At 38.6% G+C, this 26,730-nt stretch overlaps 1 protein-coding gene across 3 annotated transcripts in view; it reads right to left on the reverse strand.

Moving 5' to 3' along the window:
• Window positions 1–26,730, reverse strand: part of atxn10 (ataxin 10) — a 166,217-nt gene that overhangs the window by 109,653 nt on the left and 29,834 nt on the right. For all 3 annotated transcript variants that reach the window (XM_052030009.1, XM_052030007.1, XM_052030010.1), the window contains exons 4-8: window positions 19,443–19,539; window positions 14,610–14,777; window positions 7,162–7,242; window positions 5,540–5,714; window positions 1,413–1,521 (exon numbers count right to left, since the gene is read on the reverse strand). In XM_052030009.1, the coding sequence (XP_051885969.1) occupies window positions 1,413–1,521; window positions 5,540–5,714; window positions 7,162–7,242; window positions 14,610–14,777; window positions 19,443–19,539 (630 nt within the window). The remainder of the gene's footprint in view (window positions 1–1,412; window positions 1,522–5,539; window positions 5,715–7,161; window positions 7,243–14,609; window positions 14,778–19,442; window positions 19,540–26,730) is intronic.

Raw genomic sequence — 26,730 nt, forward strand, 5'->3', positions numbered from 1 at the left:
CAGACCAGGGACAAGCAATGGCATGTCTTCTCAACCAATTTGAATTGGAATCCTTACTGAGGCAAATAGAGTGTAAACCAGAAAGGATAAATTCAAATACTTAACTAAATATAAAGTTATGAACTGAAGGTGAAAAGATGGAAAAAGAACATGATTGGGAAATAAAAGACAAAAAGTACAAGATAAAAAAATTAAACCTCCAATGATAATTAAAATTCATAGAAATTAGACTCTACAGATGTAAAATCAAAATTTCAGAGAAGTTGTTAGTAGTAATTAAGATGTACTACATCATTAAAAACAAACTTACACTGGGATAGATAAATCCTAATATTTCTGGCAGGTTCAAAGAATCAGTATAGGATTTTCACATCCCTTGTGCTTAAATGCCAAGCCTCTTGGCCAAGTTGCGTGTGATGAAGGTTGTGAACAGGGGAAGAAAAAAAATCAGACAGCAAGTTTCCCAGGGAGATCCTGAATGATTTACTCTTCTAAACACAGAACTTCTCTTGTTATTTTATTCCAAAACCTGGGCCCAATATCATCTATAACTTGTAATGTAATTGCCTCCTAATCATCCTGAAAGATTCTCAACTTCAAATACTTAATTTCCAATCCTAATCTGCTGGTACCAAATCACTCTCGTACGGCTTTTTCCTCTATGCTTAATGTATTAAAACACATATTTTTATAGATTGCTCTAGTTTATTGCTGAATGTTGCTGTCGCCCCTAAAGCAGGCTAGAATTTGTTCTAGGCAAAACAGCTAAATTAGTATGGAGTTTCTGCATGTTAAAAATGGGCAATATCGTCAGTCATTAAGTAATTCTAAATTTTCTACTAAACCAATGAAAGAATAACTACTGTAATTTTTTTGGCAATTTAAAACAAAGGAGAGCAAGTTTAGATTGCTTTAACATTTTTTAAGTTAGCCTTTTGTTCTTTTTGTTTTCTGGCTGTTGGATTGGCATCATGAATATCGTTTTTCCATTTTTTTCATGATTTACATTCCAAATCCTTCATTTACCAAGGCACGTAACATCTGAACTAATCAATCAATACTTGCAAAATTTTAAAGAGCAACAACTCATCAGCCTGAAACTAGATAAGATTATAACACATTGTATTTACTAAATTTGTAATAGAACATTTATTTCATTACAATTTCATCTGTTGTTTAATATATTTTGTTCTTGCTTTTACAGATTATTCCAAGATAATTTGTTCTTGTGGTTTGCAATTGCAGGCACTGTCATACATCTTTTGTTTTAAAACAAAATTATTGCTACAGTAACTGCTGCTGGAAATAATTAAGCAAATATTTTTGATTTTTAAAAAACACTACTCCTTGAAACCTTTTACACTACATTTCTTAACCAATTTATAGGATGTAGCTTTCTTTTTTACACTTACTAATAGTAGTCTCCACCAGAGCAGGCGAGTTCTGCAAATAACTGAATTTTTCATGGTTTGAGGTTGTTTCACAGAGAATATCAAGAAGCCTGATCACAATGAGAGCCTCCTATGTCAAAAGAAAATCAGAAGGCAGATTGTAATGGACAGAAACTATCCATTGAGAGAAAGTCAAAGTTAATAAAATCCAATTGCAGACACAGAAGCATCATTTTGTAATTAAATAAATGTTCTATTGCACATTTAGTAAATACAAAAGCAAAACACTATGACTGCTAGAAATATGAAGTAAAAACAGAAAATGCTGGAGATACATAATAGGGCAGCCTGCATCAATATGGAGAGAAACCAAGTTAACATTTCAAGTTAAGGACCCCATCAGCCCTGGAAACAGGACATGATTTGAGATTTAGAGAAAGGCAAACTGTTTCAATAAAATTCAAACACAAGTTCAAAGAAAAGCAATCTGGCTTTCAACTTGGCATGTTACAACTTCCAGACTCAATGAGTCCAACATTATCAAATAATGATTGTCATTTATATTTCCTCCAGGACCAAATTTTGCTTCTCCCTTTATCATCCATTTTTGCCTTCCATTGTCAGCCCCACCATCATGTAATCACTCCTGCATTCTACGACGTTAAAGACCTTCCTTTTTGTTCTTTCATATTCACCCCATCACTGAATCTCAAAAATTGTGTCTCAAAACTTCTCCCAGTTCTGTGATTTCTTTAAATTTGTTTCTCCCCCCCCCCCCCCCCCCCCCCCCATAGGAACTACCTAACCTGAGTACTTGTAGCATTCTCTGGTTTTATTTCAGTTTAGCAAATTTTTTTTTGAAGTGCATTAACTGTCATCAACATCATTTAATAGCAAGACAACCCATTTTTTCTAATTCAGAATGAAACCAAACTTAAATAACAATTTTTCTTGAAGTGATTCATTGATAATTTAACACAAAACTCATTTAATTAAAAATATATACACCAGTTATGGTTTCTTAAGAGACTGAAGTAACCACACATTGTGGTGCAGGCAGGAAGGAACAAAAATAACCAGTGTGGGTTTAAACAATTCCTGTGTGTAGAGGAATCACATTATTATACAATTTGCAAAGACAGTAACCAGGATCACTGGCCATCACAACCACAGGTAGTACCGGTATATCTGGAAACAATTTCTGCGAGCACTGAAGGCATCTATTCATGCCCTCAGTGGGCTCACCAGTATGAAGAAAAAAGTGAACAAAAAATCTTCCCAATTCTTCATTGGCTAGGGAAATCAACTGGTCGGTCATAAATTCAGAGGAATGGGAAGCAAATCTGGTGCTGCACATCAGACAAAATAAATGTGATAGATGAGAAATTTTAAGATCCTGATTTGGCCTTACCCTCCACAGAGTGAATCTGATGTGCCCAATTTAAAAGCTGGCTATTTCACAAAGACAACCTTTCAGTGCAAGACAGAGTAAGGTATCTAGAAGTTATTGATAGCCAGTTATATACCACAGCAACAGACCCTTGAGCTCACTGTGATAACCATCTAGCATGTGTTTACATGAATCCTACACTAATTCTCACATTCCCAACAGCTGCCCCCAGATTTTGTCACCTGCACAATAAGGGCAATTTACTGTGACCCATTAATCTTCCAAACCTCACATCTCTGGGTAGTAGAAACAAACCAGAGCACCCAGAGGAAACCCCGTGATCATGGGGATAGCATGCAAAATTCACATTGGCAGTATTGAACTAGGTTGCTGGAGTTGTGAGACAGCAGCTCTGCTACTGTGCTGCTTACAGTCACATGAATAAAAAAAAGAGGCTATTCATTTAATTGTGTCTTTGTCAGTACTCAACCCCCAACTTAACTCCACCTTCACAAACCATCTTCATTTTTCCTTCATACTAAAAAATGTGTTGATATCTGATCTGCGTATACTTGGAAACAAACTCACATTTCCCACGTTATATGTCACCTGCCAAATTTTAGCCCATCTTTCTCCCTTTGCAGCCACTATGCTTCTTCCTCACAACCTACTTTCCCACCTTTTTTTGTATCATGAGCACAGTTGGTGGCAATTTTATATATTGCAAATAGCCGAGGCCCAGCACTGATCCTAATGGAACCCAGACAGTAACAGCTTGCTATCCTGAAAATGAACCATTTATTCCAACTTTTTTAAAGTTAGTGATCAATCCTCTCTCCATGCTATTATATTACTCCCAAAATGTTACATACTGCACAAGCTCTTAAGCCTTCTAAACATTTAATGAGTTTTGGTAAATGGAGGTTGGAGGAGAGTAGAGAATGGTATTTTCCAAGGATCAGTATTGGGACCACTGCATTTTTTATATTAAAAAAATGGACTTGGATGTCAGAATACAGAGTAAAATTTTTGGTGTGGTAAGCAGAGATGATACTAATTGACTATAACACAGACAAGCTACCAGAATGGATAGGCAAGTAGCATTTGAAATTTAATAGAGAGAGGTGTGAAGGGATACATTTCATCTGCAGGAATGGGTAGAGGCAACATCGACCTAAAAGCACAATTCTAACAATATAAATGGAGGTATGTTAATGTACATTTGCATACATCTTTGAAGGTGACAGGACCCACTGAGAGGATTTAGCAATGCATACGGCAACTTGGGCCTGATAAAAAGGGGAGCTGGGTGCAAAGGCAGAAGTTATGCTGAATGTTTATACAGCTCTGGTTAAGCCCTAACTAAATGTATTACATCCAGTTTTGCTTCCAGGGATGAGCAAATTTAGCTACAGGGTCAGGTTGGAGAAGCCAAGTTGTCCTTTTGGAAGCAAAGGAATTTAAAGGAATGTTAAACAAGAGTGTGCAAGATTTTGATAGATTTAGATAGTGCAGTTAAAAAAGAAGCTACTGATATTTGATACAGCACTAAAGAGCAAGTTTTAAAGAATTGTCAAAAGATACAAAGGGGATAAAAGGAAGAACTTTTTTTTAAAAGTGGTGATGATGTGGAACTTGCTGCCCATGAGGGTGGTGGATGTGAAGATAATTAATGATTTCAAAAGGAAATTGGATAGGCACTTGGGGATTAAAAACCCTCAGGGCTACAAGAACAGAGTGGGTGAATGGGACTGTCTGGATTGCTGGCCAGGGTTAGCATGGACTCAATGGGTTGAATGGTCTCCTGCGCCATAATAAACATGACTCTTCCTGATCCCCCTTTATCTATCCGACACTTCAAAAAATTAACAGATTCGTAGATATTATTTTCCTTCCATAAAATGCATTGATTCTATTCCATGATGTTATGATTTTGTAAGCACCCTACTAACATGTTACGGTCAAAAAATAGTTGTGTTACTCTAATATAAATTTTTCTTGAAAATGCAGAGATAAGTTGCTTTATGCAAAAATCTAACTAACTATCAGCTTATTTTGGTGTGATACCAAACCAGTATCACAGTATAGATCTTAACTATAATATTTCATTCAGCTGTCAATGGAATAATGTGTTTTTGCATCACCAGGGGATTCCTGTCTTGCTATTTAAAATATATAATCATATTATCCCAATATGGTGCCCCTACGTTTATTGCACTAAACCAACAAACCAACCTAAGCTCATGAATTAAAATATCACCCCAAGTTAAACTCATAAGCACTGGATATTTTCTCGTGCTGACACATAAATTAACAAACAAATCTAACCAGTTAAGGGGAGCTGTTATCCTACCTCATCTGGTTTGCATATAAACCCACTCACACACTATATGATTGACTCTTAAAAGCACTCAGGAATCTTAAGTGTTACAAATATTGCTTTGTTCATGTTGTACACATCCAAGAACAAATATAAAAATACGACTGGGATAAACTATAGAAATGTTCATTAGTTATTTTGTATGCCTCCAGTGTTCATACTGGTAATTTGGCAATTAGCTACAATGATTAGCTGAGTTGTACAAAAATAAACGATAGACAAACATCTCCCTCTCTCCCATACCTGGGACTGCAACAGTAAGTACTTTCAAATTCTATGCACGATGTCAATAGAACTAAGAAATTAAACATTTCTTTTTCAGCCTGGGATGATGATAGTAAATGCCATCACTAGGAAATGGGCAATTCTCCATCCTACCTCATCTTCTGCTTCAGTAGCAGAGGCATATTTCAACACTGCCATGTATTTCTCTATGAAGCAGGCTGCCAAAAATTGCATTAGTCTGACAGGAACCGCCAGATCATCACTACCAGCTTGAGACTCCTGATTCTTGTCACTCAGCTTCGCAGATATTAATTCCAAGATGATAATCCTGCAACAAGAGATCATAGGCACCAGGATTGCTACCGTGCAAAAAATTTTACAACACTAAAATTTACAGAAAAATCATTTCAAAATTAATGTCAATAAAATATATATTAAGGAGTAGGGGATGCAGATGACAGACTGCTTGAATATACCAGAAAACACTCTCCTACACTTGAGCAGGCTACCACGTCATACAGACATCGTGTCAATCCTTGCTGTCATGGTCACTCTAGCTCTTCCCAAGCCGCCACACACAATGCCAGAATCAGTGTCAAAGGTCACAGGAGTGTGCCTGGTAATTCATAGCCTTCAACTGTTGGCAAATTATGCTTCACTCCAGAACGTTCTAATAATTAATAATTATTAACCCAGATTTTGTAACAATAATGATGGAGAAACTATCAGAGGTCACTACCGTTACACCATGAAAGTTGCATCAAGGATTTTTACCATTATGTAATAAGACTGACAGGAACTTTGGGATGTCCATGCATACATTGTTTAATACAGCGATTCAGCAATCCTATACAGTCTGGCAATTTTGCAATCTTCTCCACTGCACTCAAGGGAAAGTGACCAAATATGAATATTCTGGGTATTTCTGAATTAGTTATGCTTTCTCACAAAGCCCAAGTTTTTAAAATCATGCACTAAGCCATAATTATTGCTTAGCAAACATTTTAGCCCCAAAGATACTTTTGTTTGTACATTAATTTCTTCAGATAAATATGAAGATAATGACTTTTTTTTAAAAAGCTTATGATGTTTTAGTTTCTGCCCTAACTGTTCGAGTACCTTCCATTTTTTTTAAAAACACTCTGTAAGATGTTTAAAATATGAACTAAGCATTTTCTTTCTACTTTGCTGTCTCTAAGAATTCTTTAACATTCAGTCAGTTTAATGACATCACAGCTGCTGGATCAAAGAGATCCACTGAATTGTTGCCCAATGTCAATTGGTGTTGGAAGTAAAGAAGTCTGTGCAACAGAACTCACTGGATCTTTAGAACTTCAAATGAGTGGTCAGTACCATGATTTCACCATTGGTTATAAAGCCCAGGCAACTGTTCTAGGGATAAAGCTTCTTGCATCCAATGAATGACAACAAAAACACAGAATTTCCATGCTAATCTGGTGGCTGGCTATCAGTTTCTGGAGTGGTTTGAACTGTCTATTACCCACTTAGAAGAAAGGTATTAAATTACACATTCCAAGGTCAGCCCAATTCAAGCATCGAGTTTCCCTGAAGGCACCAAGGTATATTTCTAACCATGATACATTAACAGCACACTTTTTTTCCCAATAAACCAGGAATAGCTTGCAAGGATTTGACCATTTTTTAAAATATAAAACGTAGTTAACTGACAATGATATTTAGAGCAATAATGTTTTGAATAGCTAAGACCAAAGATTTAAGAAACAATGACAACCAGAACTACATTTTTAACCTACCTTTCTTGACTGTTCCATTTTGTGTACATAGCAGACACTAAATCTGGACATTTCAGAAACTGCTCTGTTACAATAAGAAACCTGGAGAGAGAATATTCAACTTCTGTTCAGCAACACATTTAATAATGATATTCCTTTAGTACAGCCAAGGCAGTAATACTCAATTCAATACAATGCCTTTTCTAATAAAAACTTAATGTACATTGTTAAAACAAATACAGACACATAAAGTTTAAAAAAAAGTCCTTTATCTCTTGGAAAATCTTTTGTAAAGTTTGATTTTCAAAGTTTATAGTAATTCAAAGTAATTTAAAAATGATATAAAACTGATTTATTGGCGCCTAGAATTCCACCTTTGCTTCAAACTTTGACCAAATGAATGTTTAAAATATAGCCATTTGGCTGGGGAAGCAATAATAATTTGATGTCAAGGTTGCACTGCCACTAGAATATGTTTAGACAGGTGTTCAGCATTTGAACAATGGCCTAAGTCATAATTTGGGCTGTTCCTCATTTCCCATTGATGGAGCAGGTGGCCACATCCTCCCTGGCCTGTCCTCTTGCAGCTTAAGGTTGACCAGGTTGTCCTTGGAAGACTGAAGCTCAGAATTTTATTGTTCAGTCCAATTACCAGGTTACGGTTGGAGATGTTTGCGCTCAGCCAAGAGATGTGACATCAGAGGTAGGACTTTCGTTTTGAAGGTGTATGAAGAGGGTTTCAAATGGGTGCATGGGTTTTCTTTTTAAGGTATTTGACAGTAGGAGTGCTTCATCTGCAAACAGCTGGTAATGTTCTCAGAGGATCTTTTACCTGTGGACATCAGGGATTCAATATTGGCTAGCACAAAAAGCCACTAAAGCAGTGTTGGTCTTAGAGCTCCAGAGACAATTCCAGTGGTGAACGTACAAGTTGGAATAATTTTAAATATCAAAATCTTTAATTAAAATATATTTGTTATCACCAAGTCTTTCCTACAATGTTTTCTTTTAAAGTCCAACAATAATTAATAGCCTTTTCTGTTTACAAAAATAGCTCCAGGTTCATTCAGTCATTACCATGTATACAGCCTATCACTCCCTGCCCCTTTGGGAAGTTCACAATTTGGGCAAATTTGCAGGCCCACATCTTCCGAAAATTTCGTCTCCCTAAATAGAGAGTATGTCCTTTTGAGTCCACTCACTCCATCACATCACAAATGCAGAGTTTGTGTTGGAAACTGCAGGATGTGGCATGTATTAGCTACAATTGCTTGGAATGATTCAGAAGCCATGCATTCCAGGCCCACTCTAAATCTTCTGAGCGGTCCATGGAACGCTACTTGCAGAAGTCTTGCAGATCTCAGTTACCACTACCTTTAAAAATCTTAGTTGTTTTCAAAAATGTTATTTAGTGGACGTGGAGACCACTGGCAAGGCCAGCTTTTATTGCCCATTCCCAACTGCCCTCAAGGTGGGGGTGGTGAGTCACTTTCCTGATCCACTACAAGTACTTCACCTTAAGAGTTGCTGCACTGTGGGCAAGGAATTCCAGGAACTGGACGCAGTTATGATGAAGAAACATTTCCAAGTCAGGACGGTATGTGAATGGGAGAGGAACTTTCAAGTAGTGGCATTCATACACCTCTTGATCTTTTTGGTGGTGGAGGCTGAAACTTTGGAGAGGTGCTGTTGGAGAAGCCTTGGTAAGCAACTATAGTGCATTTTCTAACAGTACACACATTATAGCCATGGTGTGCAAGTGGGGGGGAGTGAATATTTAGTGTGCTGGATGGGTGCCAATCATGCAGACTGCTTGGTCTGTTACCCTACCTACTCATACTAAATATTTATTGGTAGAGGTTGGAATATTGATCCAGTCTCTTGGGGGACAGCAGCACATTAAACAAGTAACAGAAGTTCACTAGTCTTCTCTACTGGTAAACTAGATGCCTTAGCATTTGGGAGTTCTTAAACAATAGCTCTCCTGAACCACAAGGGAAGACAATGTGTTTCTATTAATGGATAACTGGTAACTACCTGATGATTCCTCATTAGGATGGTATAATAGCTTGTAAGCAAGTTGTAAGTTGTGCATGCTAAATTGATCAAAATGGTAAAAAAAAACTCTATTTACATCTATTGTTCAAAATAAATTGATTGGAACTGTATTATCTATGAATGCCCACGCCAATATTTGAACTGAATGATAACCAATTATAAAAGAAAGCATAACAACTCACTCATTGATGGTTGTGTACTGGCAAACAATTAAGCAGAAGTCAAGCATGAAAAAAAATCTAACTTTGGAAACAATCTTAAACACTTTGGAGGTACAATTTTACATATACTGATTAAAAGATTTTGTATAGAGAAAAAAGTAGTAACTAGCAACAATACACTTGAGAGGAATATGGGCCAAATGCAGGCAAATGGTACTAGCTCAGGTAGACAACTTGGTCGGCATCGATGAGTTGGGCCGAAGGGCGCTGTACAACTCTGACACTTCTCAGTTCACTATTTTGTAATGAATGGTTTGAATTTGGACTCGTACTGAATTTGGAGTGCCTAGAGTCAGTACCACACTGCTAAGTATCTACACCTCCTTTCATGTGCTGGACCAGAACTTGCTTAGAAATACAGAAACACAAGAACTAGAAGCAGAATGCAGCCAATCAGTGGCTTTACTTCCTTATATGGAATTCTCAGGTGGGGAAAATCAGATGGATCATCCATGCAGCCTCATCTTGAGCATTTACAACCAGGGGTTTTCCCAGCTGTTTCATGAGAAACAATCATTGACCTTCTGGACCTCCTGCAAGATACATAATAACGTGCAAAGCGCTGCCACTAGACTGGACCTCATCATCAAGAATCAGGGCAGCATTTACCAGCAAGTCAACAGCAGTAGATCCACAAAAGGTCAAGGATATACTCACCATATAGGTTGATGACAATCGCAGGCAGATTTGTAGAGCACATAAACAGCCGCTTCGGCCCAACTCATCCATGCTGACCGTAATGCCGATAGATGCTAATCCCATTTGCCTGCATTAGATCCATATCCCTCTACTCCTCTCCTATCCAAGCACTTGTCCAAATGCATTTTAAACACTGTAATTATATCTGCCTCTACCACCTCCTCTGGCAACTTGTTCCATATAGCTACCACCCTCTGTGGAAAACCTGTTCTCAGGTCCCCTTCAAATCTCACTTTAAACCTATTCCCACTAGTTTTAGATTTCTCTACCCTTGGAAAAAGACCATCTACCATGTCTATGCCCCTCATAATTTTATAAACCTCTAATAAGAACACCCCTCGGTCTCCTATGTTCCAGTAAGAATAAACTCAGGCTATCCAATCCCTCCTTGTAACAAAAGCCCTCCATACTCAGTAACATCTTGGTAAATCTCTTCAGCACTCTTTCTAACGCTGCCACATCTTTCCAGAACTGTACAGCCTGACCAATGTTTTGTATAATAACAATGTGACATCAATTCCTGTACTCAGTGCCTTGGCCAATGAAGGCAAGCAAGCCATTTACCTCCCTTATCCAACTGAGGTGCCATTTTCAGGGAGCTATAAATTTGCACCCCAAGATTCCCCTGTACATCAAATTGTAGGAGCATACTCCTGGCAACAAGTTCTGGCTCTTCATGTGAAAAAGATTTTCACACACAACATCTGGAAATGCATCCATCATAGTACAATGCCAGATCCTCATAAATCTCATCACAATTTTATCAGATTGGTATCTCCCTTCCCAATGACTTCAGCAAAATATATAATGCTGATGGCAATGCAGTTACTTTGCTAAATAGATTTACCAAATTGATACAACAGAATATTAGGTAAAAGCAACACATACACAGTTGGTGATAATAAACAAGGAATTTTGGAGGAATAGAATGCCCTTTTTTTAAAAAATATAATGGTAGCTCAATACAACCAGACCAACAAGGGCTTGATAAAAGAACAGTGCCAGTACGTTTAATAGGCAAGTAATGTGTCCTAGACAAGTACTTTGTAGTAGGCTATTTGCCAGAGCTGGCACAATACATGCTTTGTAGCATTTTAAGGAAAATGAGTTGAGCACTATACAAGAACTTTTAAAATTGCTGATCACATTGATCCCAAAAGGCTATCAGCACATTGTAAAATACAGAAGAATTGATCCTGAAATCAAGCATTTACAAGGCTCAATTGCAGAGGAGTTTGGTTATAGGTGTCAGCAGTTCTAGAGCACGGATCTTCAGTGCTACAACTGAGACGTTATCTGGTTCCATTAGCCTTTGTTGTCCAATGCTCTTGGCCCTTTCTTGCTATCATAAGGAGTGAATCAAATTGGTTTAAGATCAACTTCTGTCTTGGTGTGGTTCTCAGGAGGAAGCCAAAATGGATCATGCACATTAGTTTCTGGCTATAGTCTCATCTTGAGCATTTACTAGCTAGGCCCTACCATTAATGAGAATAGGAATGTTCTGGGATCCTTCTCCTCCTATTAGTGATTTAATTGTTCACTACCAGGTGAGGCCAGACTACAGAGCTTTGATCTGATCCATTGGTTCTGGGAATACTTAACTCTGTCTACTGCATCCTATCTTTCCCCATATGTAGTCCTCATTTTTATGTCTGCCTGGTGATGCTCCTGGCATGATCTTCTGCACTCCACATCGAATTAGATTGATCCCCTGGCCTGAGTACTGGTGAAGTGAGAGACGTATTAGATCAATAATGTTAAAATTGTGGTGTAAATTTTTGCTGCTAATAAGGGTTTGCAGCATCTCATGGATACTCAAGTGTTGAACTGCTCAAACCTGTTCTGACTCTATCCCATTTAGCACAACGGCAGTGCCACACAATACGATGGAGGGAATCTTCATTATTAAGGTTGGACTGTGTCTCCATAAAAGTGGGTGGTCACTTTTACCAATGTTATCACAGACAGATGCATTTGTCACGGGTAGATCGGCAAGGATAAGATCGTGAAAGCTTAACCCTCATTCACAACTGGGCAGCTATATCCATCAAGACTTGGCTAGCTTAGATATCAGAGTATATTCAGCGCCTTCAATTCATCACTGAAAGGAAGTGAGTAATCAAGGTTTCTTATTCTATTGTTTGACATAAAGCAATGCATCTTTTTGGAGTCTGAAGTCAATGTTGAGGATTCCCAGAGTTATTCCTTCCCATCTGTACACTACTCCACCCACACACCTCTCCACTCACCCCCCATCCTTCCTCTGGTGGGCCTCTCCTGACAGCGAGATAGGACATATCCCAACATTGTGAAGGAGGAGTCTGGTATGTTGCTTGTAAGGTACAATTCTGTGAGGCTTTTGCAATTTTTAGATACCAGCCCCATATATCTGTGAAGTAAACTTTGCAGCTTCAACTTGTATTAGTACCTAATTGATAGGGATTGTTGTGTGGTGGGTCACTTGGTCTGGAATTCTCACTCACCAAACTGTTCAGAAGCATTCTTTGTAGGGGAGTCACTTCTTTCCCTTGCAGTGGCAGCATCCCTCATACTGCTGATTGCAAATGACACTGTACATGCTACCAACAAACATGGCATTGATCATGAAAAAAATGTTTCTCATGCTGTGCAACAATTGGATGTTGAATGAGTGGAAACCTTTTCCATTGATGAATAAGTTATTGAGTGAAGCCCTTGTGAGCACACAAATGCAGACAAAGACCACACTCATAGGATGCCAGCAATTTACCTCTTCCTTGCTGAAAATAAAGTCATCCCTCTGTAAGCAGAATGCCTGTGTGACCACTTGGTTACCTAGCAGAGAGCTATTGCAGTTTTTCAAATGATCTGGTGGCAAGGAAGTTGACAGCCAAGACAATCTTTATCTCTGTGGAGAGAATAAGGCCAGAGGTCTTCTCCGAGAAAGTCAAATCTCCTCTCCTTAGGTGGTCCAGAAAGGAAATGGTATTTACGAAGAGGCTCCACTTTGCTGGGCATGTGTACTATGTGATCCAAGGCCCTACTTCTGCAGTACCATCTCCTGTTGTTGTGACTACCGAGGCCCCCATTTCAGAAGTATTTGCCCTATTAAGTGCAGGATAACTCAACCACAGAGTTTTAGCAGAAGCTATGGATGGTATTGGAACAACCTACAGTGAGTTCTGCAAGTGTCATTCCGATGTCCTTCAAATCAGAGGCATTGTTACAAAGTAGTGTGATGCACTCTCAGTTGAACTGCATCCAAAAGCCCATGACATCCTGTTAAAGCCAGAAATTGATGTTATACCCATTTTTGAGGTCACCTGCTGCATGATTCACATCAGGAAACCCTTTTCTGTGCAGAGGTGAATAATACCTGGGTCAATTTTGTGATGGGTGATGCTTCCAATGAAAACGGGCACAATCACTTTGTTATGTACTAGATAGATTTTATGAGCTGCGTATGCATAAAAATCAGGTGCAATTGTTCCAATTTCTGGGGATTGTATCCTCTCTCTTATATGTTGTTTTTAAATCCTTGCAGCCTCTCCCAATTTTAAATCCTGGGAGCCTTTCTCTCCCATACTGTTTCTAATACTCAGAGCCTCTCTCCCCCTTAGGGAAAAGAATGATTCATCTACTCCGATTTTATGCATTGTGAAGTGGTTAATGAGACCAATGTGGGAACTGCAGTCTCTTTCATAGAATGGCAGATGGGTGGGTAGTTTGTGAGGTAATCTACTCCTTCCATCACATATGCAGAGCCTCTGTGTGCTCCCAATGCATGGTCTTGATGATCTCGATATCACCGCAAATGTTCCATCTCTACTCTGATTGGTCATGGGCTATAGATGCCCAGGAGTCAGTGGGGATGTTGCCTTTCTTCAAGGAATCTTTCAATACATATCTGAATCTTTTTATCTGTCCTCCTGGTATTCTTTTGTCATGACACAAGAATAGATTGCCCATTTCTGGGCATGTGGATGACATGGCCTATCCAACATGGCTGACCGTGGGCATCAACAGTCTCCCTCTCCCCTGCACCTCCAAGACTACAACACCCCTTTTCTGTGGCACCTCTATAACATTCTCTTTCTTCCACTGCTGTCTTCTTGCTGGGTTTTCTTGGGGAGAGGAGGGTTGCAGGTCACAGTATGCCTCTCTGATTTTTGAATCTGCAGAATGGCCTGTGGAATGGTTTTGTGTGACATTTAATCCAGCAAGGAGTAATGGCTTCAATGGAGAAGAACAACTTAGTAAAAGAGGAATAAAATATGCTGATTTAGGAACTTCGCCTTGATGAACAATAAAATGTTCCAGAGAATGCTCAGAATCCTGTAACCAAAACCCACAAGTAAATTGGCTACTAATCAGTGCAGTACACATTAAGACCATAGAAAAATGGACAATAATACCAAAGTTTTGGGGGATAGAATTGCAAGCTGCACACAGAGTCTTCCTGCGCAGGTGACTGAGAGAAAATGTTAAATGTTTCTTTAAAAAAATACATACGCCCAGTCCAGTTCTGGCTCTTTCCTGCAGATTTTGACAACAGTTTCAGCCAGTTCAATCCCTTTGGTGTGGTTTAGTAGATCTGCTGTTCTCTCACCATTAAGGCAGGTAAACAGAACCATGCAGCAATAGGTAACAGTTTTCTTATCCAAATGATTCAGACAATTCCTTAGGAAAGATTAAAAACACAAATTTTAGATGCAGGTCCAAGAAAATGCCCTACTTGCCAAATAAATCTCAAATTTATCGGCTGTGATATAGATGAGTCCAAGTTTTAAAAATGAGTAAAAGACATAGCAACAGGGCAGAGACAACCATTTCATTCATATAAATTCACTGGAATTTATAGCCATGATCGAATGGCAGAACAGATTCGATGGGCTGAATGGCCTAATTCTGCTCCTGTGTCTCAGTCTTATTAAAATTTAACTTGTGACAAAATTATGAAAACAGAACATGAGTGTCTGTAAAATAAAGAATAACAGGTACTCAAAATTAATACACAGACCTTCATAAATTTCTTTGAAGGGAAATGTTGCTCTATTGCCAGAAAAGTAGTATTTCCTTCTGAAGTGTGAATCCCAACATGCGTCTTTCGGAAAATGTAACTTGTAACACTTTAATGAATACATAACCATGCTTTCATTGCTGGAAAGTGTGCAATCAGAAAAAGGTGGAGCCTTGGGAAAGGAAATATTTTGGTCAGCATGATATGGGATTTTATTAATTGAATCATAGTATGGTTACAGCATAGGTGGTGGCAATTTGGCACATGGTGTCTGCGCCAGCTCTCTACTAGAGAAAGTGGCTAGTTTCACCTACTGCCCCTTTATCCAGACCATTGCAAATTTTTCTTGACTGTATATTTATCTAGTTCCCTCTTGAAAGCAAATATAGAACTTGCCTCCACAATATCAGCAGGCAATACATTCCAGATTCCAACCACATGCTGCGTAAAAAAATTTCCTCATGCCACTTTTACTTTTCTTCTCCTTTATACCTGTGACTTCTAGTCCTTGACCCCTCCAAAGGAAATAGCATCAAAGCATCCACTCTGTCCAAAGCCTTCCTTCATCATAAGATATGCTTCCATCAAGTCTTGCCTTAGCCTTCTCTTCTCTAAAGAAATAAATCGATCCCTGCAACTGTAGTCCCTGATCCCAAGAAACATTCTTCTGCACCTTATCTGGACCCTCTCCGATACCTTCACATCCTTCCTATAATGTTCATTCAAAATCAATTAAAAACTTTAAGCCAGTGTACACAATACAGGAATTCAAATAAAGGTGGACAATAAGCTAATTGTAGGGCATTCGATATAAATTAGCAAATGCCACTGACTTTCTAATCAACAAAATGAAATTTGCTTAATGACAAGGGCAAGGGTGGGAAATAAATACTGAACAGGGAGATGGCCACAGATCCAAACCAGTACATATTGGACATGTTTTTAAGGCAGTCATTATATTTTAATATCAGGGCAAATGATTTAACAGAAAAATACCAGAATACAAGGCTTTCAGGCTGCAGTGGAGCAGGTAGATTCCAGACACCGGAATTTACAGCCCGAGGAGCTTTCAAACATTGGATACGATGCACTATACCAAAAATGAAGCAGTTTTATCTTCAGTGACAGAGGTCAGGTTAATTCACTTACAAGTCAAACTTACAAGTGAATTAACTTGACCTCTGTGCTGAAGTCATTATACTTTCAGTCATCACAATAATTCTGCAGCTGGTAATTCTCACTAACTGCTTCCTCACCTCCACATTTAATACTATGTTCCCCGTGAAACATTTACATTTGCCCATTCCAGTCAATTTTTGCCAATTCGCCCATTCCAGTCAATCAGCCCCAAGGCATGAATATGAGACCGTTAGATGAACAACAGATTTAACTTTCCTCCAGCAGAACAGGCTGGATGTTGGCAAGGTCAATTAAATCCCATTTGATCCTGCCAAAACAACCCAATGGTTCAAAATCAAGCCAAACAGCAAAGAACGCCCACCAGTTTCTTTACACCTAAGCTGCTCCTGTCTCTTTGAATGGTGTACAAATTCAAGGGACCTAAAGGAATAGGTGTACACCAATGTACCTCCAAGTGCAAAGTGGAGACATCTGTTCAATTGTGACTGACATAGCCCCCTTGCCCAGATAAATCTTCCCCTTTCAACGTAGGTCTTCCTCCACTTCGCTCGTCTTTACTTTGGCTCTCCTAAAAATGCTGTAAGCTTTCCTCCTGACATCTATGCTTGTAACATTATAAATGGTTTCAAAATTGTTGTCAATTAGGCCATAGGATGAAGTTTATTGGTTAATGAATCAAAGGTGACTTGAGGAAAAAAAGTTTCTTTTTAAATGCATTGAGTGACTGGTGTCTGGAATGCACTGCCAGGGTTGTAGTGGAGGCACATTTAACTGTAACATCCAAAAATGGAACTGGTTGTGTATCTGAAAAAAAAATGCAGTTTTAGGGAAAGGGCAGGAGAATGGAAATAGCTGGTTAGCTCCTTCCTTACTCTAACTATTTTATTCCCTCTCCTCTAATCCTGTTTCCATTTTAAATTCACCAACTTCCCTAAGCCCTCAGCACCAACTTCCCACTTCAAAGAAAAGAAAAAGCCATTATCACTCCGTCTGAACTTGTAAACTTATTCTTCTTCAATATCCTCCAATGTCCTTAAACAAGTCCAACTATACCTTTAGAGTACATGTTTGAAGCTCTCCAATCAGGTTTCCATCCCTGACACAACACTTCAATATTCCAAACTGAACTTGTGAACAACATTCCCTCTAATAGTGATCCCTGTAGCTTTTTGGTAGAGTGAACACACCATCTTCCTCCAATACCTGTCCAGCTCAGTGGAACCAACCTTTCTCCTGATCAAAGGGGCAGCCCTTACTTCAACAATGGCATTATTTTAAACACACCTTTCCTGAGGATCTGTCCTTATCCCACCCCTTTTCTCCTCCACATGCAGCAGCTAAGCAACATCTGTGGAGTCAGCTTTCACATGCATGCTGTTGACAATCACCTTTATCTCAACTTTGTCTAACATCACAAACTCCAAGAAAGGTATTTAACAAGTTGAGCCTTTAGGCAACTGAAAGATGAAAAAGGAGATTAACAGTTGAGGGGGTAAAATGGGACAAGACAGACAAACGCATAGAAATGGAAGAATGGATAGATATGGGGTTAGACAGGTATCAGAATACAAAAGGAAACTCACGCTGCACCTGGGGATATTGAATCTGAGATAAACCATGTGAAGGCAGGGGAAAAGGATAGATCCTTGAGCCATACCAAAGGTAATGTTATGAAATTGGTTGAGGCAGTTCCTGAAAATGTACTAACTTTGTGGGCAAAACTAGAGGAACCAGTTGAAGCCCGATATTATCAACAAAAAAAAAGGGGGACTAGAATAATTTAAATCAACTCCACCAAACCATGAAGAGGTGCCAAGGAAAACAAAGAGCTGCTGGGCTGTTAACATAATCCCAGATGACATCATTCATGACATGAACTAAAGCAAGTCTCATCACTGCAGGCAAGGAGGAGACCAGACTCTAGGGTTTTAAATAGGAACTCTTTTTTTCAGCAGTATCTTAAAAATAGGAAAAGGCATTGGTTCCACATGGTTTGATGTGGGACCGGGACAGATTTTGTGTTTAAAAATAAACTTTTGCAGTGTTAACTAATCTGTTGGTAAATGAAAACCAAATACTTAAATTTACATAATTATTTATATTCTTACCATTGCTTGAATTAAGACTATGCAGTCTGGCTGTAAGGGATGCAGGCAGAAAGTACTATAAATTTTGCAATTAATAGAATTCTGATAGAACTTTAGATGGAAATGCCAGATTAGTTTCTCAAATAATCGAATCCAACTGCCAAAAAAAAATTAATGGCAAATCTGGAAGAGCTTGCAGGTCATTAACTTTGGAAGTCAAAACCCAAAAGGGAAACCTCCAATACAAAAAAAATGACAACAAACATACTAAAATAAGCAAAGATCTGAAGACGTTGATCCCTTCTGTATTTATCTTCTGCAATATGAAGCAGAGTTTTACTCTAATCCTGGAATGATTTTTATGTTCTAAAGTCAGAGCAATAATGTGCAAAATGTCAGAAAGTTACCCCCAATTACCCACCCCAACCAGTTTTGTCCAGAAGGGAATGATAATGGAGGATTTCTAATCTCCACCAGCAAGTGCTAACATTGTATAAAATATTTTCTTTACATAGTGTTTTGTAATTTTTTCATAAGCCCATTTAAAAAAAATATAAAACCTGTCAAGATTCCATACAAATCAGTTACCTGTCTTACAGCTATCATATTTTTGCAGATCTAATTTCAACACAAGTTCTCTCGTCACATTGAAAGTTGGGTTAAAGTTACGCTGGTAGAAGTTCTTTTATATTTTTACCTGAAGCCAATCTGCCCAACCTCCATTAAATGTTCAACAAGTGCTATGTTGTTTCAGAATCTAATACATTTTCAGTGATTGGAACACATACGAATGATGCTCCCAGGGGACACAGAAACAGCATTAGCCAAAGCCACACATCCAGTGACCTACCCAGTTATCATTTTAGCAAGTTAATACATGGTCCTGAGGCACGATGGAAATATTTTATAGTACCCAAGGGGAAAAAGTGAATTATTCTGGTTTTGTGGAATGAATTTGATTTTTTATCATTCCTTGGTCTTCTTCATTCTTTTACCTTGATGAGCAAATCAAAATCCATGAAATATGGTGTTTGATATCCCATACTGGACCAAAAACTGAGTCAACTGATCATACAATTACACAGAAGTAACACTTACAAGAACAGATCTGGAAAGGCATTTTTCCAAATGACATCCTTAGATTCCTCATTGCCAACTGCCAGATTTCCAAGGAACTGAAGGCCGCATTGAAAAGCTAAGCAAAATAAGGTGACACTTTTAAAGAACAAATTCTGGAAAAAAAAATTAACAATTTGTATATTAAGGAGGATTTGCAATACAACTAGTTGGCAACTTTCCAAAAATCAACAATACTAGTAAAAAAAAATTCATAAATATATACAGTAAATAAACTGCCATTCATGTGATGTGATACAAAGTTAAAGAAATATTCATTTATCCATGGAACCATCAAAATTATTTTCATCCCCTTTACAATGTATCATTGCTGCCTTGAAATAGACTGCCAGCAAGTGCCGTTCTTCCAATTCACCAGAAGATTCCAGCTGGTTATGGCAGTTGACCTACAACATCCGCATAGATGAAAAAGCATCCAAAAATTGCCCAACATTCCAAACTCCCCTCTGCCACCAGTTGAAAGTCAGCAAAGTTCACCTAGGAACCTTACAGAAAGTGGAACTAGCAGAACTTTAAACATTTACTTGTTATTATTTGATTTTATAGTGTGCTGGTTAACAGTATTTCCAGCATCTGCAGGTTTAAAAAAAAGACTGGAAAAGGCCACACTGCTCCTTGAGCACTCAACTATTCAATAAGAGTGAGCCTGCACCTCAAGTTTGAGGAATCCACCAAGAGACACACACTCTCAGAATCCCTCATAATCTCAAGCTTCAGTAAGATCACTGTCATTTTTGTAAACTCTAATAAGTATAGGCCTAACCTGCTCAATCTTTCATCATGCACTATACCTTTCATCCCAGGAATCAACTGAGTGAACCTTCTTTGCACCACCTCCAATATATGTATGTTTCCTTAAATATGGAACCAAATATGCACGCCATTCACCAAATGCATCACATTTATACCCCAAACCCCTAAAGATTTTCTTCATTGTGCAAAAAATTCTCAAATCAATCCTAAGTGGTTGACCCCTTATCCTGTGACATTGCATCCCTAGATCTGGACTTTCCAACCAAGGAGATAGCCTCTTATGTTCTACCTTACCATCAGGCAACCCTCATCCCCAGGTATTAATCTGCTGAATTTATACTGTACCACCTCCAAGTTAAATCCTCAACACACCAAGGATATTTGCCTGCTGACATTTGGTAGGATATTCTCATTTGCCTTCATCAGATAATGATTCCTCTTCAGTGCCTTTTTCAGATCACCCAAATTCAGATAGATCCTTACTGTTTGGCATATCCACACACTCCAACTTTAATACCGAAGGGATGTGAATGTTTACCGACATGATGACATCTGCTCCCATCAGTCTTTCAAACTTGGCTTTCAGTTTCTCTTTCATAGCCACTGGAGCATGTCCTGGAGGATTTATGACCGGGTATTTACTTATGCACTCAAGATGGTATTTTTATTTCAGCTTTCCACGTTAAATCTATGACTCCACATTTCCTTAGGCATGGAGACCAAAATACTCACATTATTCTTGGTTTGTCCTCAGAACCATGCATAATGGTAGCAAGTCCTGCAAAATCTCAAAGTTTCTTCCAGAAATTACATGAAATCATTCACTCATTTTCTTTTAAGTTTTGTACGAGAAGTAGAATACCAATTTCCCTTTCTGCTAATTGACAAACCATTAATTAATTGATGTCAAAGTCTATGTTACCAGTGACAGAATTATAAACACACAGCTTATGTTGATCATTGAATGTTGCAGGATACCACAGTAGATCTAATCCTGTTCCCTCATACAGGCACTTCTAAGCAAGGCCATCTGGCTGTTGATCAAAAGTGGAAAGGCTGGTCGATTTTCATCTCACTAACCCAGTGATGCTATAACATAAGTGCTTTCTATCCCCATTCCTCCTCCTCCCAACCCCGCAGCCCCCACCCCTCCCCCCCAAACACCTTCCGTCAGAACTCATGAAAAATTATTTTTAAAAAATTAAACAGCCACTGGCCTATTAGTGTTTTTGATTATGATTGGCATGATGTAACAAATGGTGTTCTACAGGGCTTGGTGCTGTGGCTTCAACTTTTACAATTTACATAAGTGATTTGGATAAAGGCACTGAAGTCACTGTTAGTAAACTTTGCTGATGAAACAACCTTAGGCAATCAAATGCTAAAGAGGATAAAGGGAGGTTGCAAAGGGATATAGGTTGGTGAAGTAAGTGGGCACAGATCTGGCAAATGAAGTATATGGGAAAATGTAAAGTTGTCCATTCTCACAGAGGGGAAATAGGAAACATTATCTAAATGATGAGAGTTCTGAAGTACAGAAGGTACTGCGTGACCCAGTATACAAGTTGAAAATGGCCAGTGTACACAAATGGCAAGTAATTAGGAAAACCAGCAGAATATTACTATTTCTAGGGGAATTGAATCAAAAAACGTTTTACATCAGTTACATCGATCACTAGTGAGACCTCATCTGGAATAGTCAGTAGCATACTGCTCCCCTTATTTAAGAATGCTAATGCATTAGAGGCAGTTCAGAGGTTGACTGGACCAATATGTGGAATGGACACAATGTCCTACAAGGAAAGGTTGGACTTGCTAGGTTTGTATCTGCTGTAGTTCAGAAGAGCGAGAGGGGCTTGATTGAAACACGCAAGGATCCTGGGAGGTCTCAACAGGGCAGATGTGAAGATGATACTTCCACCTATGGGAGAACCTCAATCTAAAGGATCACTATTTGGAAATAGGGAATTAGGCAAAATTTTCTCAAGTCTTTGGAAACTCTTATTTCCTTGAAAGGTACTGGAAGCAAGGTCTTTGAATATTTCTAAGGCAGAATTAGGTTGATTCTTAATAAGAGGGTAAAAGGTTAGTGTAGATAAACTGGAATGCAAGATCATCCATGACCTCATTAAATGGCACAGCAGGCTCAAGGGGCCAAGTGGCCTGCTCCTGCTCCTAATTTGTATGTTCATATAAACATTTAAGTGTAAGGAGAGGAAGCAAGAGGACATTTGGTTAGATGAAAAAGGGGGGAAAGTAATCAGCACCATAAGCTGAAAGGTCTGTTACTGCACTCTAATATTCTATGAAACTCACTGCTAGATTCCTGAGGAGGGGTTTTCTTCAAGTCACATTTTACAACTAGTTTGCATATTTATGCAATAGCTGTTACCATCATATTTCTATATTTTGCATTTACTTAAATCTTTTGTGCAAAATTTATGTGGCAATCTTGCCTTCTTCACCAACATGAATGATATGGTAAATACTGTTTGTCTTGGACTAAGATCAGTCTAGACAACAGTACTACTTGAACCCATACAACTGAGGAATAAAAGCAGCACTGTCTCCAGCATTTTTAAAAACTACAGTAAATAGAAATAATTACACTGTATGGTTCAATTTTAGTGCACTTGTTATTGCTTTAAGATTGCCCCTACGTCCAATGACTAAACTTAAAACATGTGGCATATTTCTACTGATCAGTTGAGTACAAATCCTTCTAGTAAACCATCCATATAACAAGACCACTAAACCTCAAATTCAACAACCAGAGTAAAGCCAGAAAAAAAGAGAGAAATTTGATGTGGATAAAGAACTATGTCTATCATTCAAACAAGTTAGCAGAGTATAGCAATTAGCTAGCTGGCCCAGATACACAAAATTCCTGATGGGGTCCTGTGCTCCAAGAACAATCATGGAACTTTCATGAATTGCAGACACATCTAGAAAGATACAACCCTGATAGAACTAAATCCTAATCTAGGGCACTTCAGGTATAGCAAGCATGTTCCATTAATGCAATTTAGCTTAGGATACCCCATCCTGAAGAGAATGCAAAGATACTTTGAGAATTTCCAACCAATGTAATTAAATTGGTTACTAAAACTGTGAAGAGGAATGTTAATAAGTTTGCAACAAAAATATACTTTGAGGGTTAACTTGGTAATCATCTCAGGCATCAAGGGTGGAGTAAAGCTACAGTATCAAAACAATTGCACAACTTCACCCAAGAATGAATTCACCTTTGTGGTTTTTCTCAGGAACATTGCAAAGACTAGTAATATGGTTAACTCCATTTCTAAAGGAAGGAATCAGCAGAAAACAAATTCTAGGAAGGGTGTATATTTGGGGGTTTGGGGGCAATTCTAATCCTTGCTTTATCTAAAATTTTACATGTGTTGACAGAGACTTATCATTACATAAGACATCTTGCAAAGGTATCAAATAATGACTCAGAATTTGTGGCCTGAAACAAGGCAAAAGCGCTCACTGCTGACATTGAAGAAAACTTCTTGAAAAGGTCAAGCAAACACTGTGACAAAAACTTCCTTTTTCTACCCCCAACACCTCTTGTCAGCCTTCCACTCAAATGGGATCCCTGGCATCCAGCAACTATAATGTCATCAACCTGGCAGGGTAGTCTATCATTTAAAAACAAAATCCACAGGCAAGGAAGCAAGAAGAACAATTTTTAAAAATAAACTTTTTAAACATTATACAGTATAATGATTGAACATTTACATCATTAGATTAATATCTGAAATATATAAATTTTAAAATTCCTTATATTCTGAAATGGTCATGTGAATGAATTACAGTACAAGCTCTCAGGGCCAGAAAGTCTGCTCAGCAATAATTATAGTTTACTACATCATTATAAATTTCACACATCTTATGCAGAAAGATGCAAGATTTGCATGGTGCAATGTGGAGGGATTAATTCATAATTAGCCTGCATTTATATCAGTTATCTTAATTTTCCTTGACAGATGTAAAATACTGCAAACAATGAGGCACTTGAGAGACACACTAAAACAATGATAGGATTGGGCAATTTAATGGATTTATGAAAGGAAATCACATTAGACAAATCTGTTGAAATTTTTTTTGAGGTTGCAACTAGCAGAATAGATGAAGGAGAATTAACTGATGTGTATTTTCTTTCAGAACAGCTGCAATAGGGTGTCACACAAGAGGTTATTAAATAAATTAGAGTGGAGGTTATTTGGGATACTAGCATGATTTGATGATTGGTTAATTGGCAGAAAACAGAGCAGGAATAACAATGGGGCATTTTGGGGCTTTGATGCAATTAGTGGGGCACCATAGGTCCCACCTTTTTTTTTAAATATTCGTAGTTAATCCGGGTGGTGCTGGCAAAGCCAGTATTCATTTCTATCCCTATGTATGGCCAAATGTTACTTGCCACTTATTAAGTCATGCCTGAATGTTTGTCTAGGTCTTGCTGCATGCAGGTACTGGCTACTTCCTTTACTGAGGACTTGCAAAAGGAATTGAACATTGAGAAAACATCAATAAAAATCACCACTTCTCATCTTATGAATGAAGGAAGATCATTGATGAACCAGCTGAAGATGGTTGGAGCAATGAGTACAAAATGCTGGAGGAAATTAGTTCGTTGCTCCTGATTTCCAGCATCTGCAGTCTCCCTTGTGAAGATGGTTGGAAATCCTTCACAGATGTCCTGGGACTGGAATGACATCTCTAACAACTGCAATCATCTTTTTTTGCATAATGTGTGACTCCAGACTTTGATGCCTATTGATCGGTTTCATTGGGGCACTTTGATGCCACACTCAGTCGAATGCAGACACACACAACTCTAGAATTCAGCTATTCAGTCCATGTTTGGACCAAGGCTATGAGGATATCTGGAACAGAGTAGCAAAATTGAAGGAGTAGGAGGTGGGGCTCATGGACGAGATGAGTTTGCAGAGAACGTGGGGTGGGGAGGGTGGGGCAATCTTCAGTTTGGGACTAGGGCTCAGGGAGGAACATTAATAGGCTAGAGGAAGCAAGTTCATGCTTACAGTGCTTTCTATTAAGCTGCTATGCAATTTTCTTCCAAGTTCTAGATTTTCTCAACCTCTATTAATCCTTCAGATGAGAGTGGCCTTCTCCCCTTTATCCCTGCAATCAACAAGAATTGGTTTTCTCCTTGATCTTCAACACCCAAATTCCATTCCCATGTGTTTCCCCATTCATCCCTTGTTCATTTTTTCTTTTACTCTTCATTGCCATTCATTGTCTATTTTCTTAGTCCCACCCTAGAACTCGGCCGCTGATGGACTAGACTGGTCTAGCTCCTTCTTTGTCAATGCCACAGCTATCACTCATAGCAACAATTCATAAGGAATAAAAGCAGGAGTAAGCCATACTACAGCATCTCAAGCTTTCCCTACCAGCCAATATCAGGGTTGATCCTCTAGTGCAACTACTTTTCAGCCTGCCCGCCATATCCTTGAATTCACCTAATGTACTAAAACCTTACTGATCATGGCCTTGAATAAACAATAACAGAGTATCCACAGCATTTTGGAATGGAGAATTTAAGCTTCACAAGCTTCTTTGTAATTAAATATTGCTCCACTAAATGTCCAACCCCTTATCCTATTGCTATGCCTCCTAGTTCCAGATTTTCCAGGCCAAGAAAACAGCCTCTCAGCGGCTAACCTTTCAATCTCTCTCAAACAGACTCAAGTACATCTCAGTGAGATCACACTTCATTTTTCTACCTTCAATGGGTTTACGTCAATCTTACTCAATCTTTCCTCACACCACCTCATTCCAAAACAAAAATCAACCCAGGAAATCTATTTTGCACTGATTCAACGGCAAATATATTCTTGAATATGGTCCAAAGTTGTACATGGTATAGCAGGTATAGTCTCATTAAAACTTTGCACAATTACAGCTAGACTAGCTTATTTTTGACCCCTACCCCTATGTTATTGAGGCCAGTATACCAACTGCTTTCTTGCCTGCTTGCTGAAATATTCACTCTTCATGAAGCAGTATATCAAAATCCAACACATAACAACATTTACTGTTTTTTTCCCACTGTTTATGGAATTGTCTTCTTCTTCTCCAACCCATACCAGCATCAAGGATGACATGCGTCCATTCCAGTTTTGTGGATTCTGAGATGGCTGATGAGGTCACTGTGGGAACCACCACCTCTTCCACAGTTGGGTAGAAGGTGCTTGATAGCACAGGTGGGTGGCGAGCTGATGTGTGAGAAGATACACTCCTTCTGTCACTTACGTTGGGCTTCTATGGCTCCTGAAGCATGAGCTTGAAGTTCTCAATACCATTCCAAGTGCACCTTCTCCATTTTTAACAGTCATGGGCCAGAGGCTACCAGGACTCAGTGGATGTTCCATTTCTTCAAGGTTTTTGAGTACACCTTTGAATCTTTCCTCTGTCTGCTTGGTATTTTCTTCCTTTGACAGAGCTCAGAAAGAGTGTCAAT

This window comes from Pristis pectinata, chromosome 15 (assembly GCF_009764475.1).
Source record: "Pristis pectinata isolate sPriPec2 chromosome 15, sPriPec2.1.pri, whole genome shotgun sequence".
NCBI lineage: Eukaryota > Metazoa > Chordata > Chondrichthyes > Rhinopristiformes > Pristidae > Pristis > Pristis pectinata.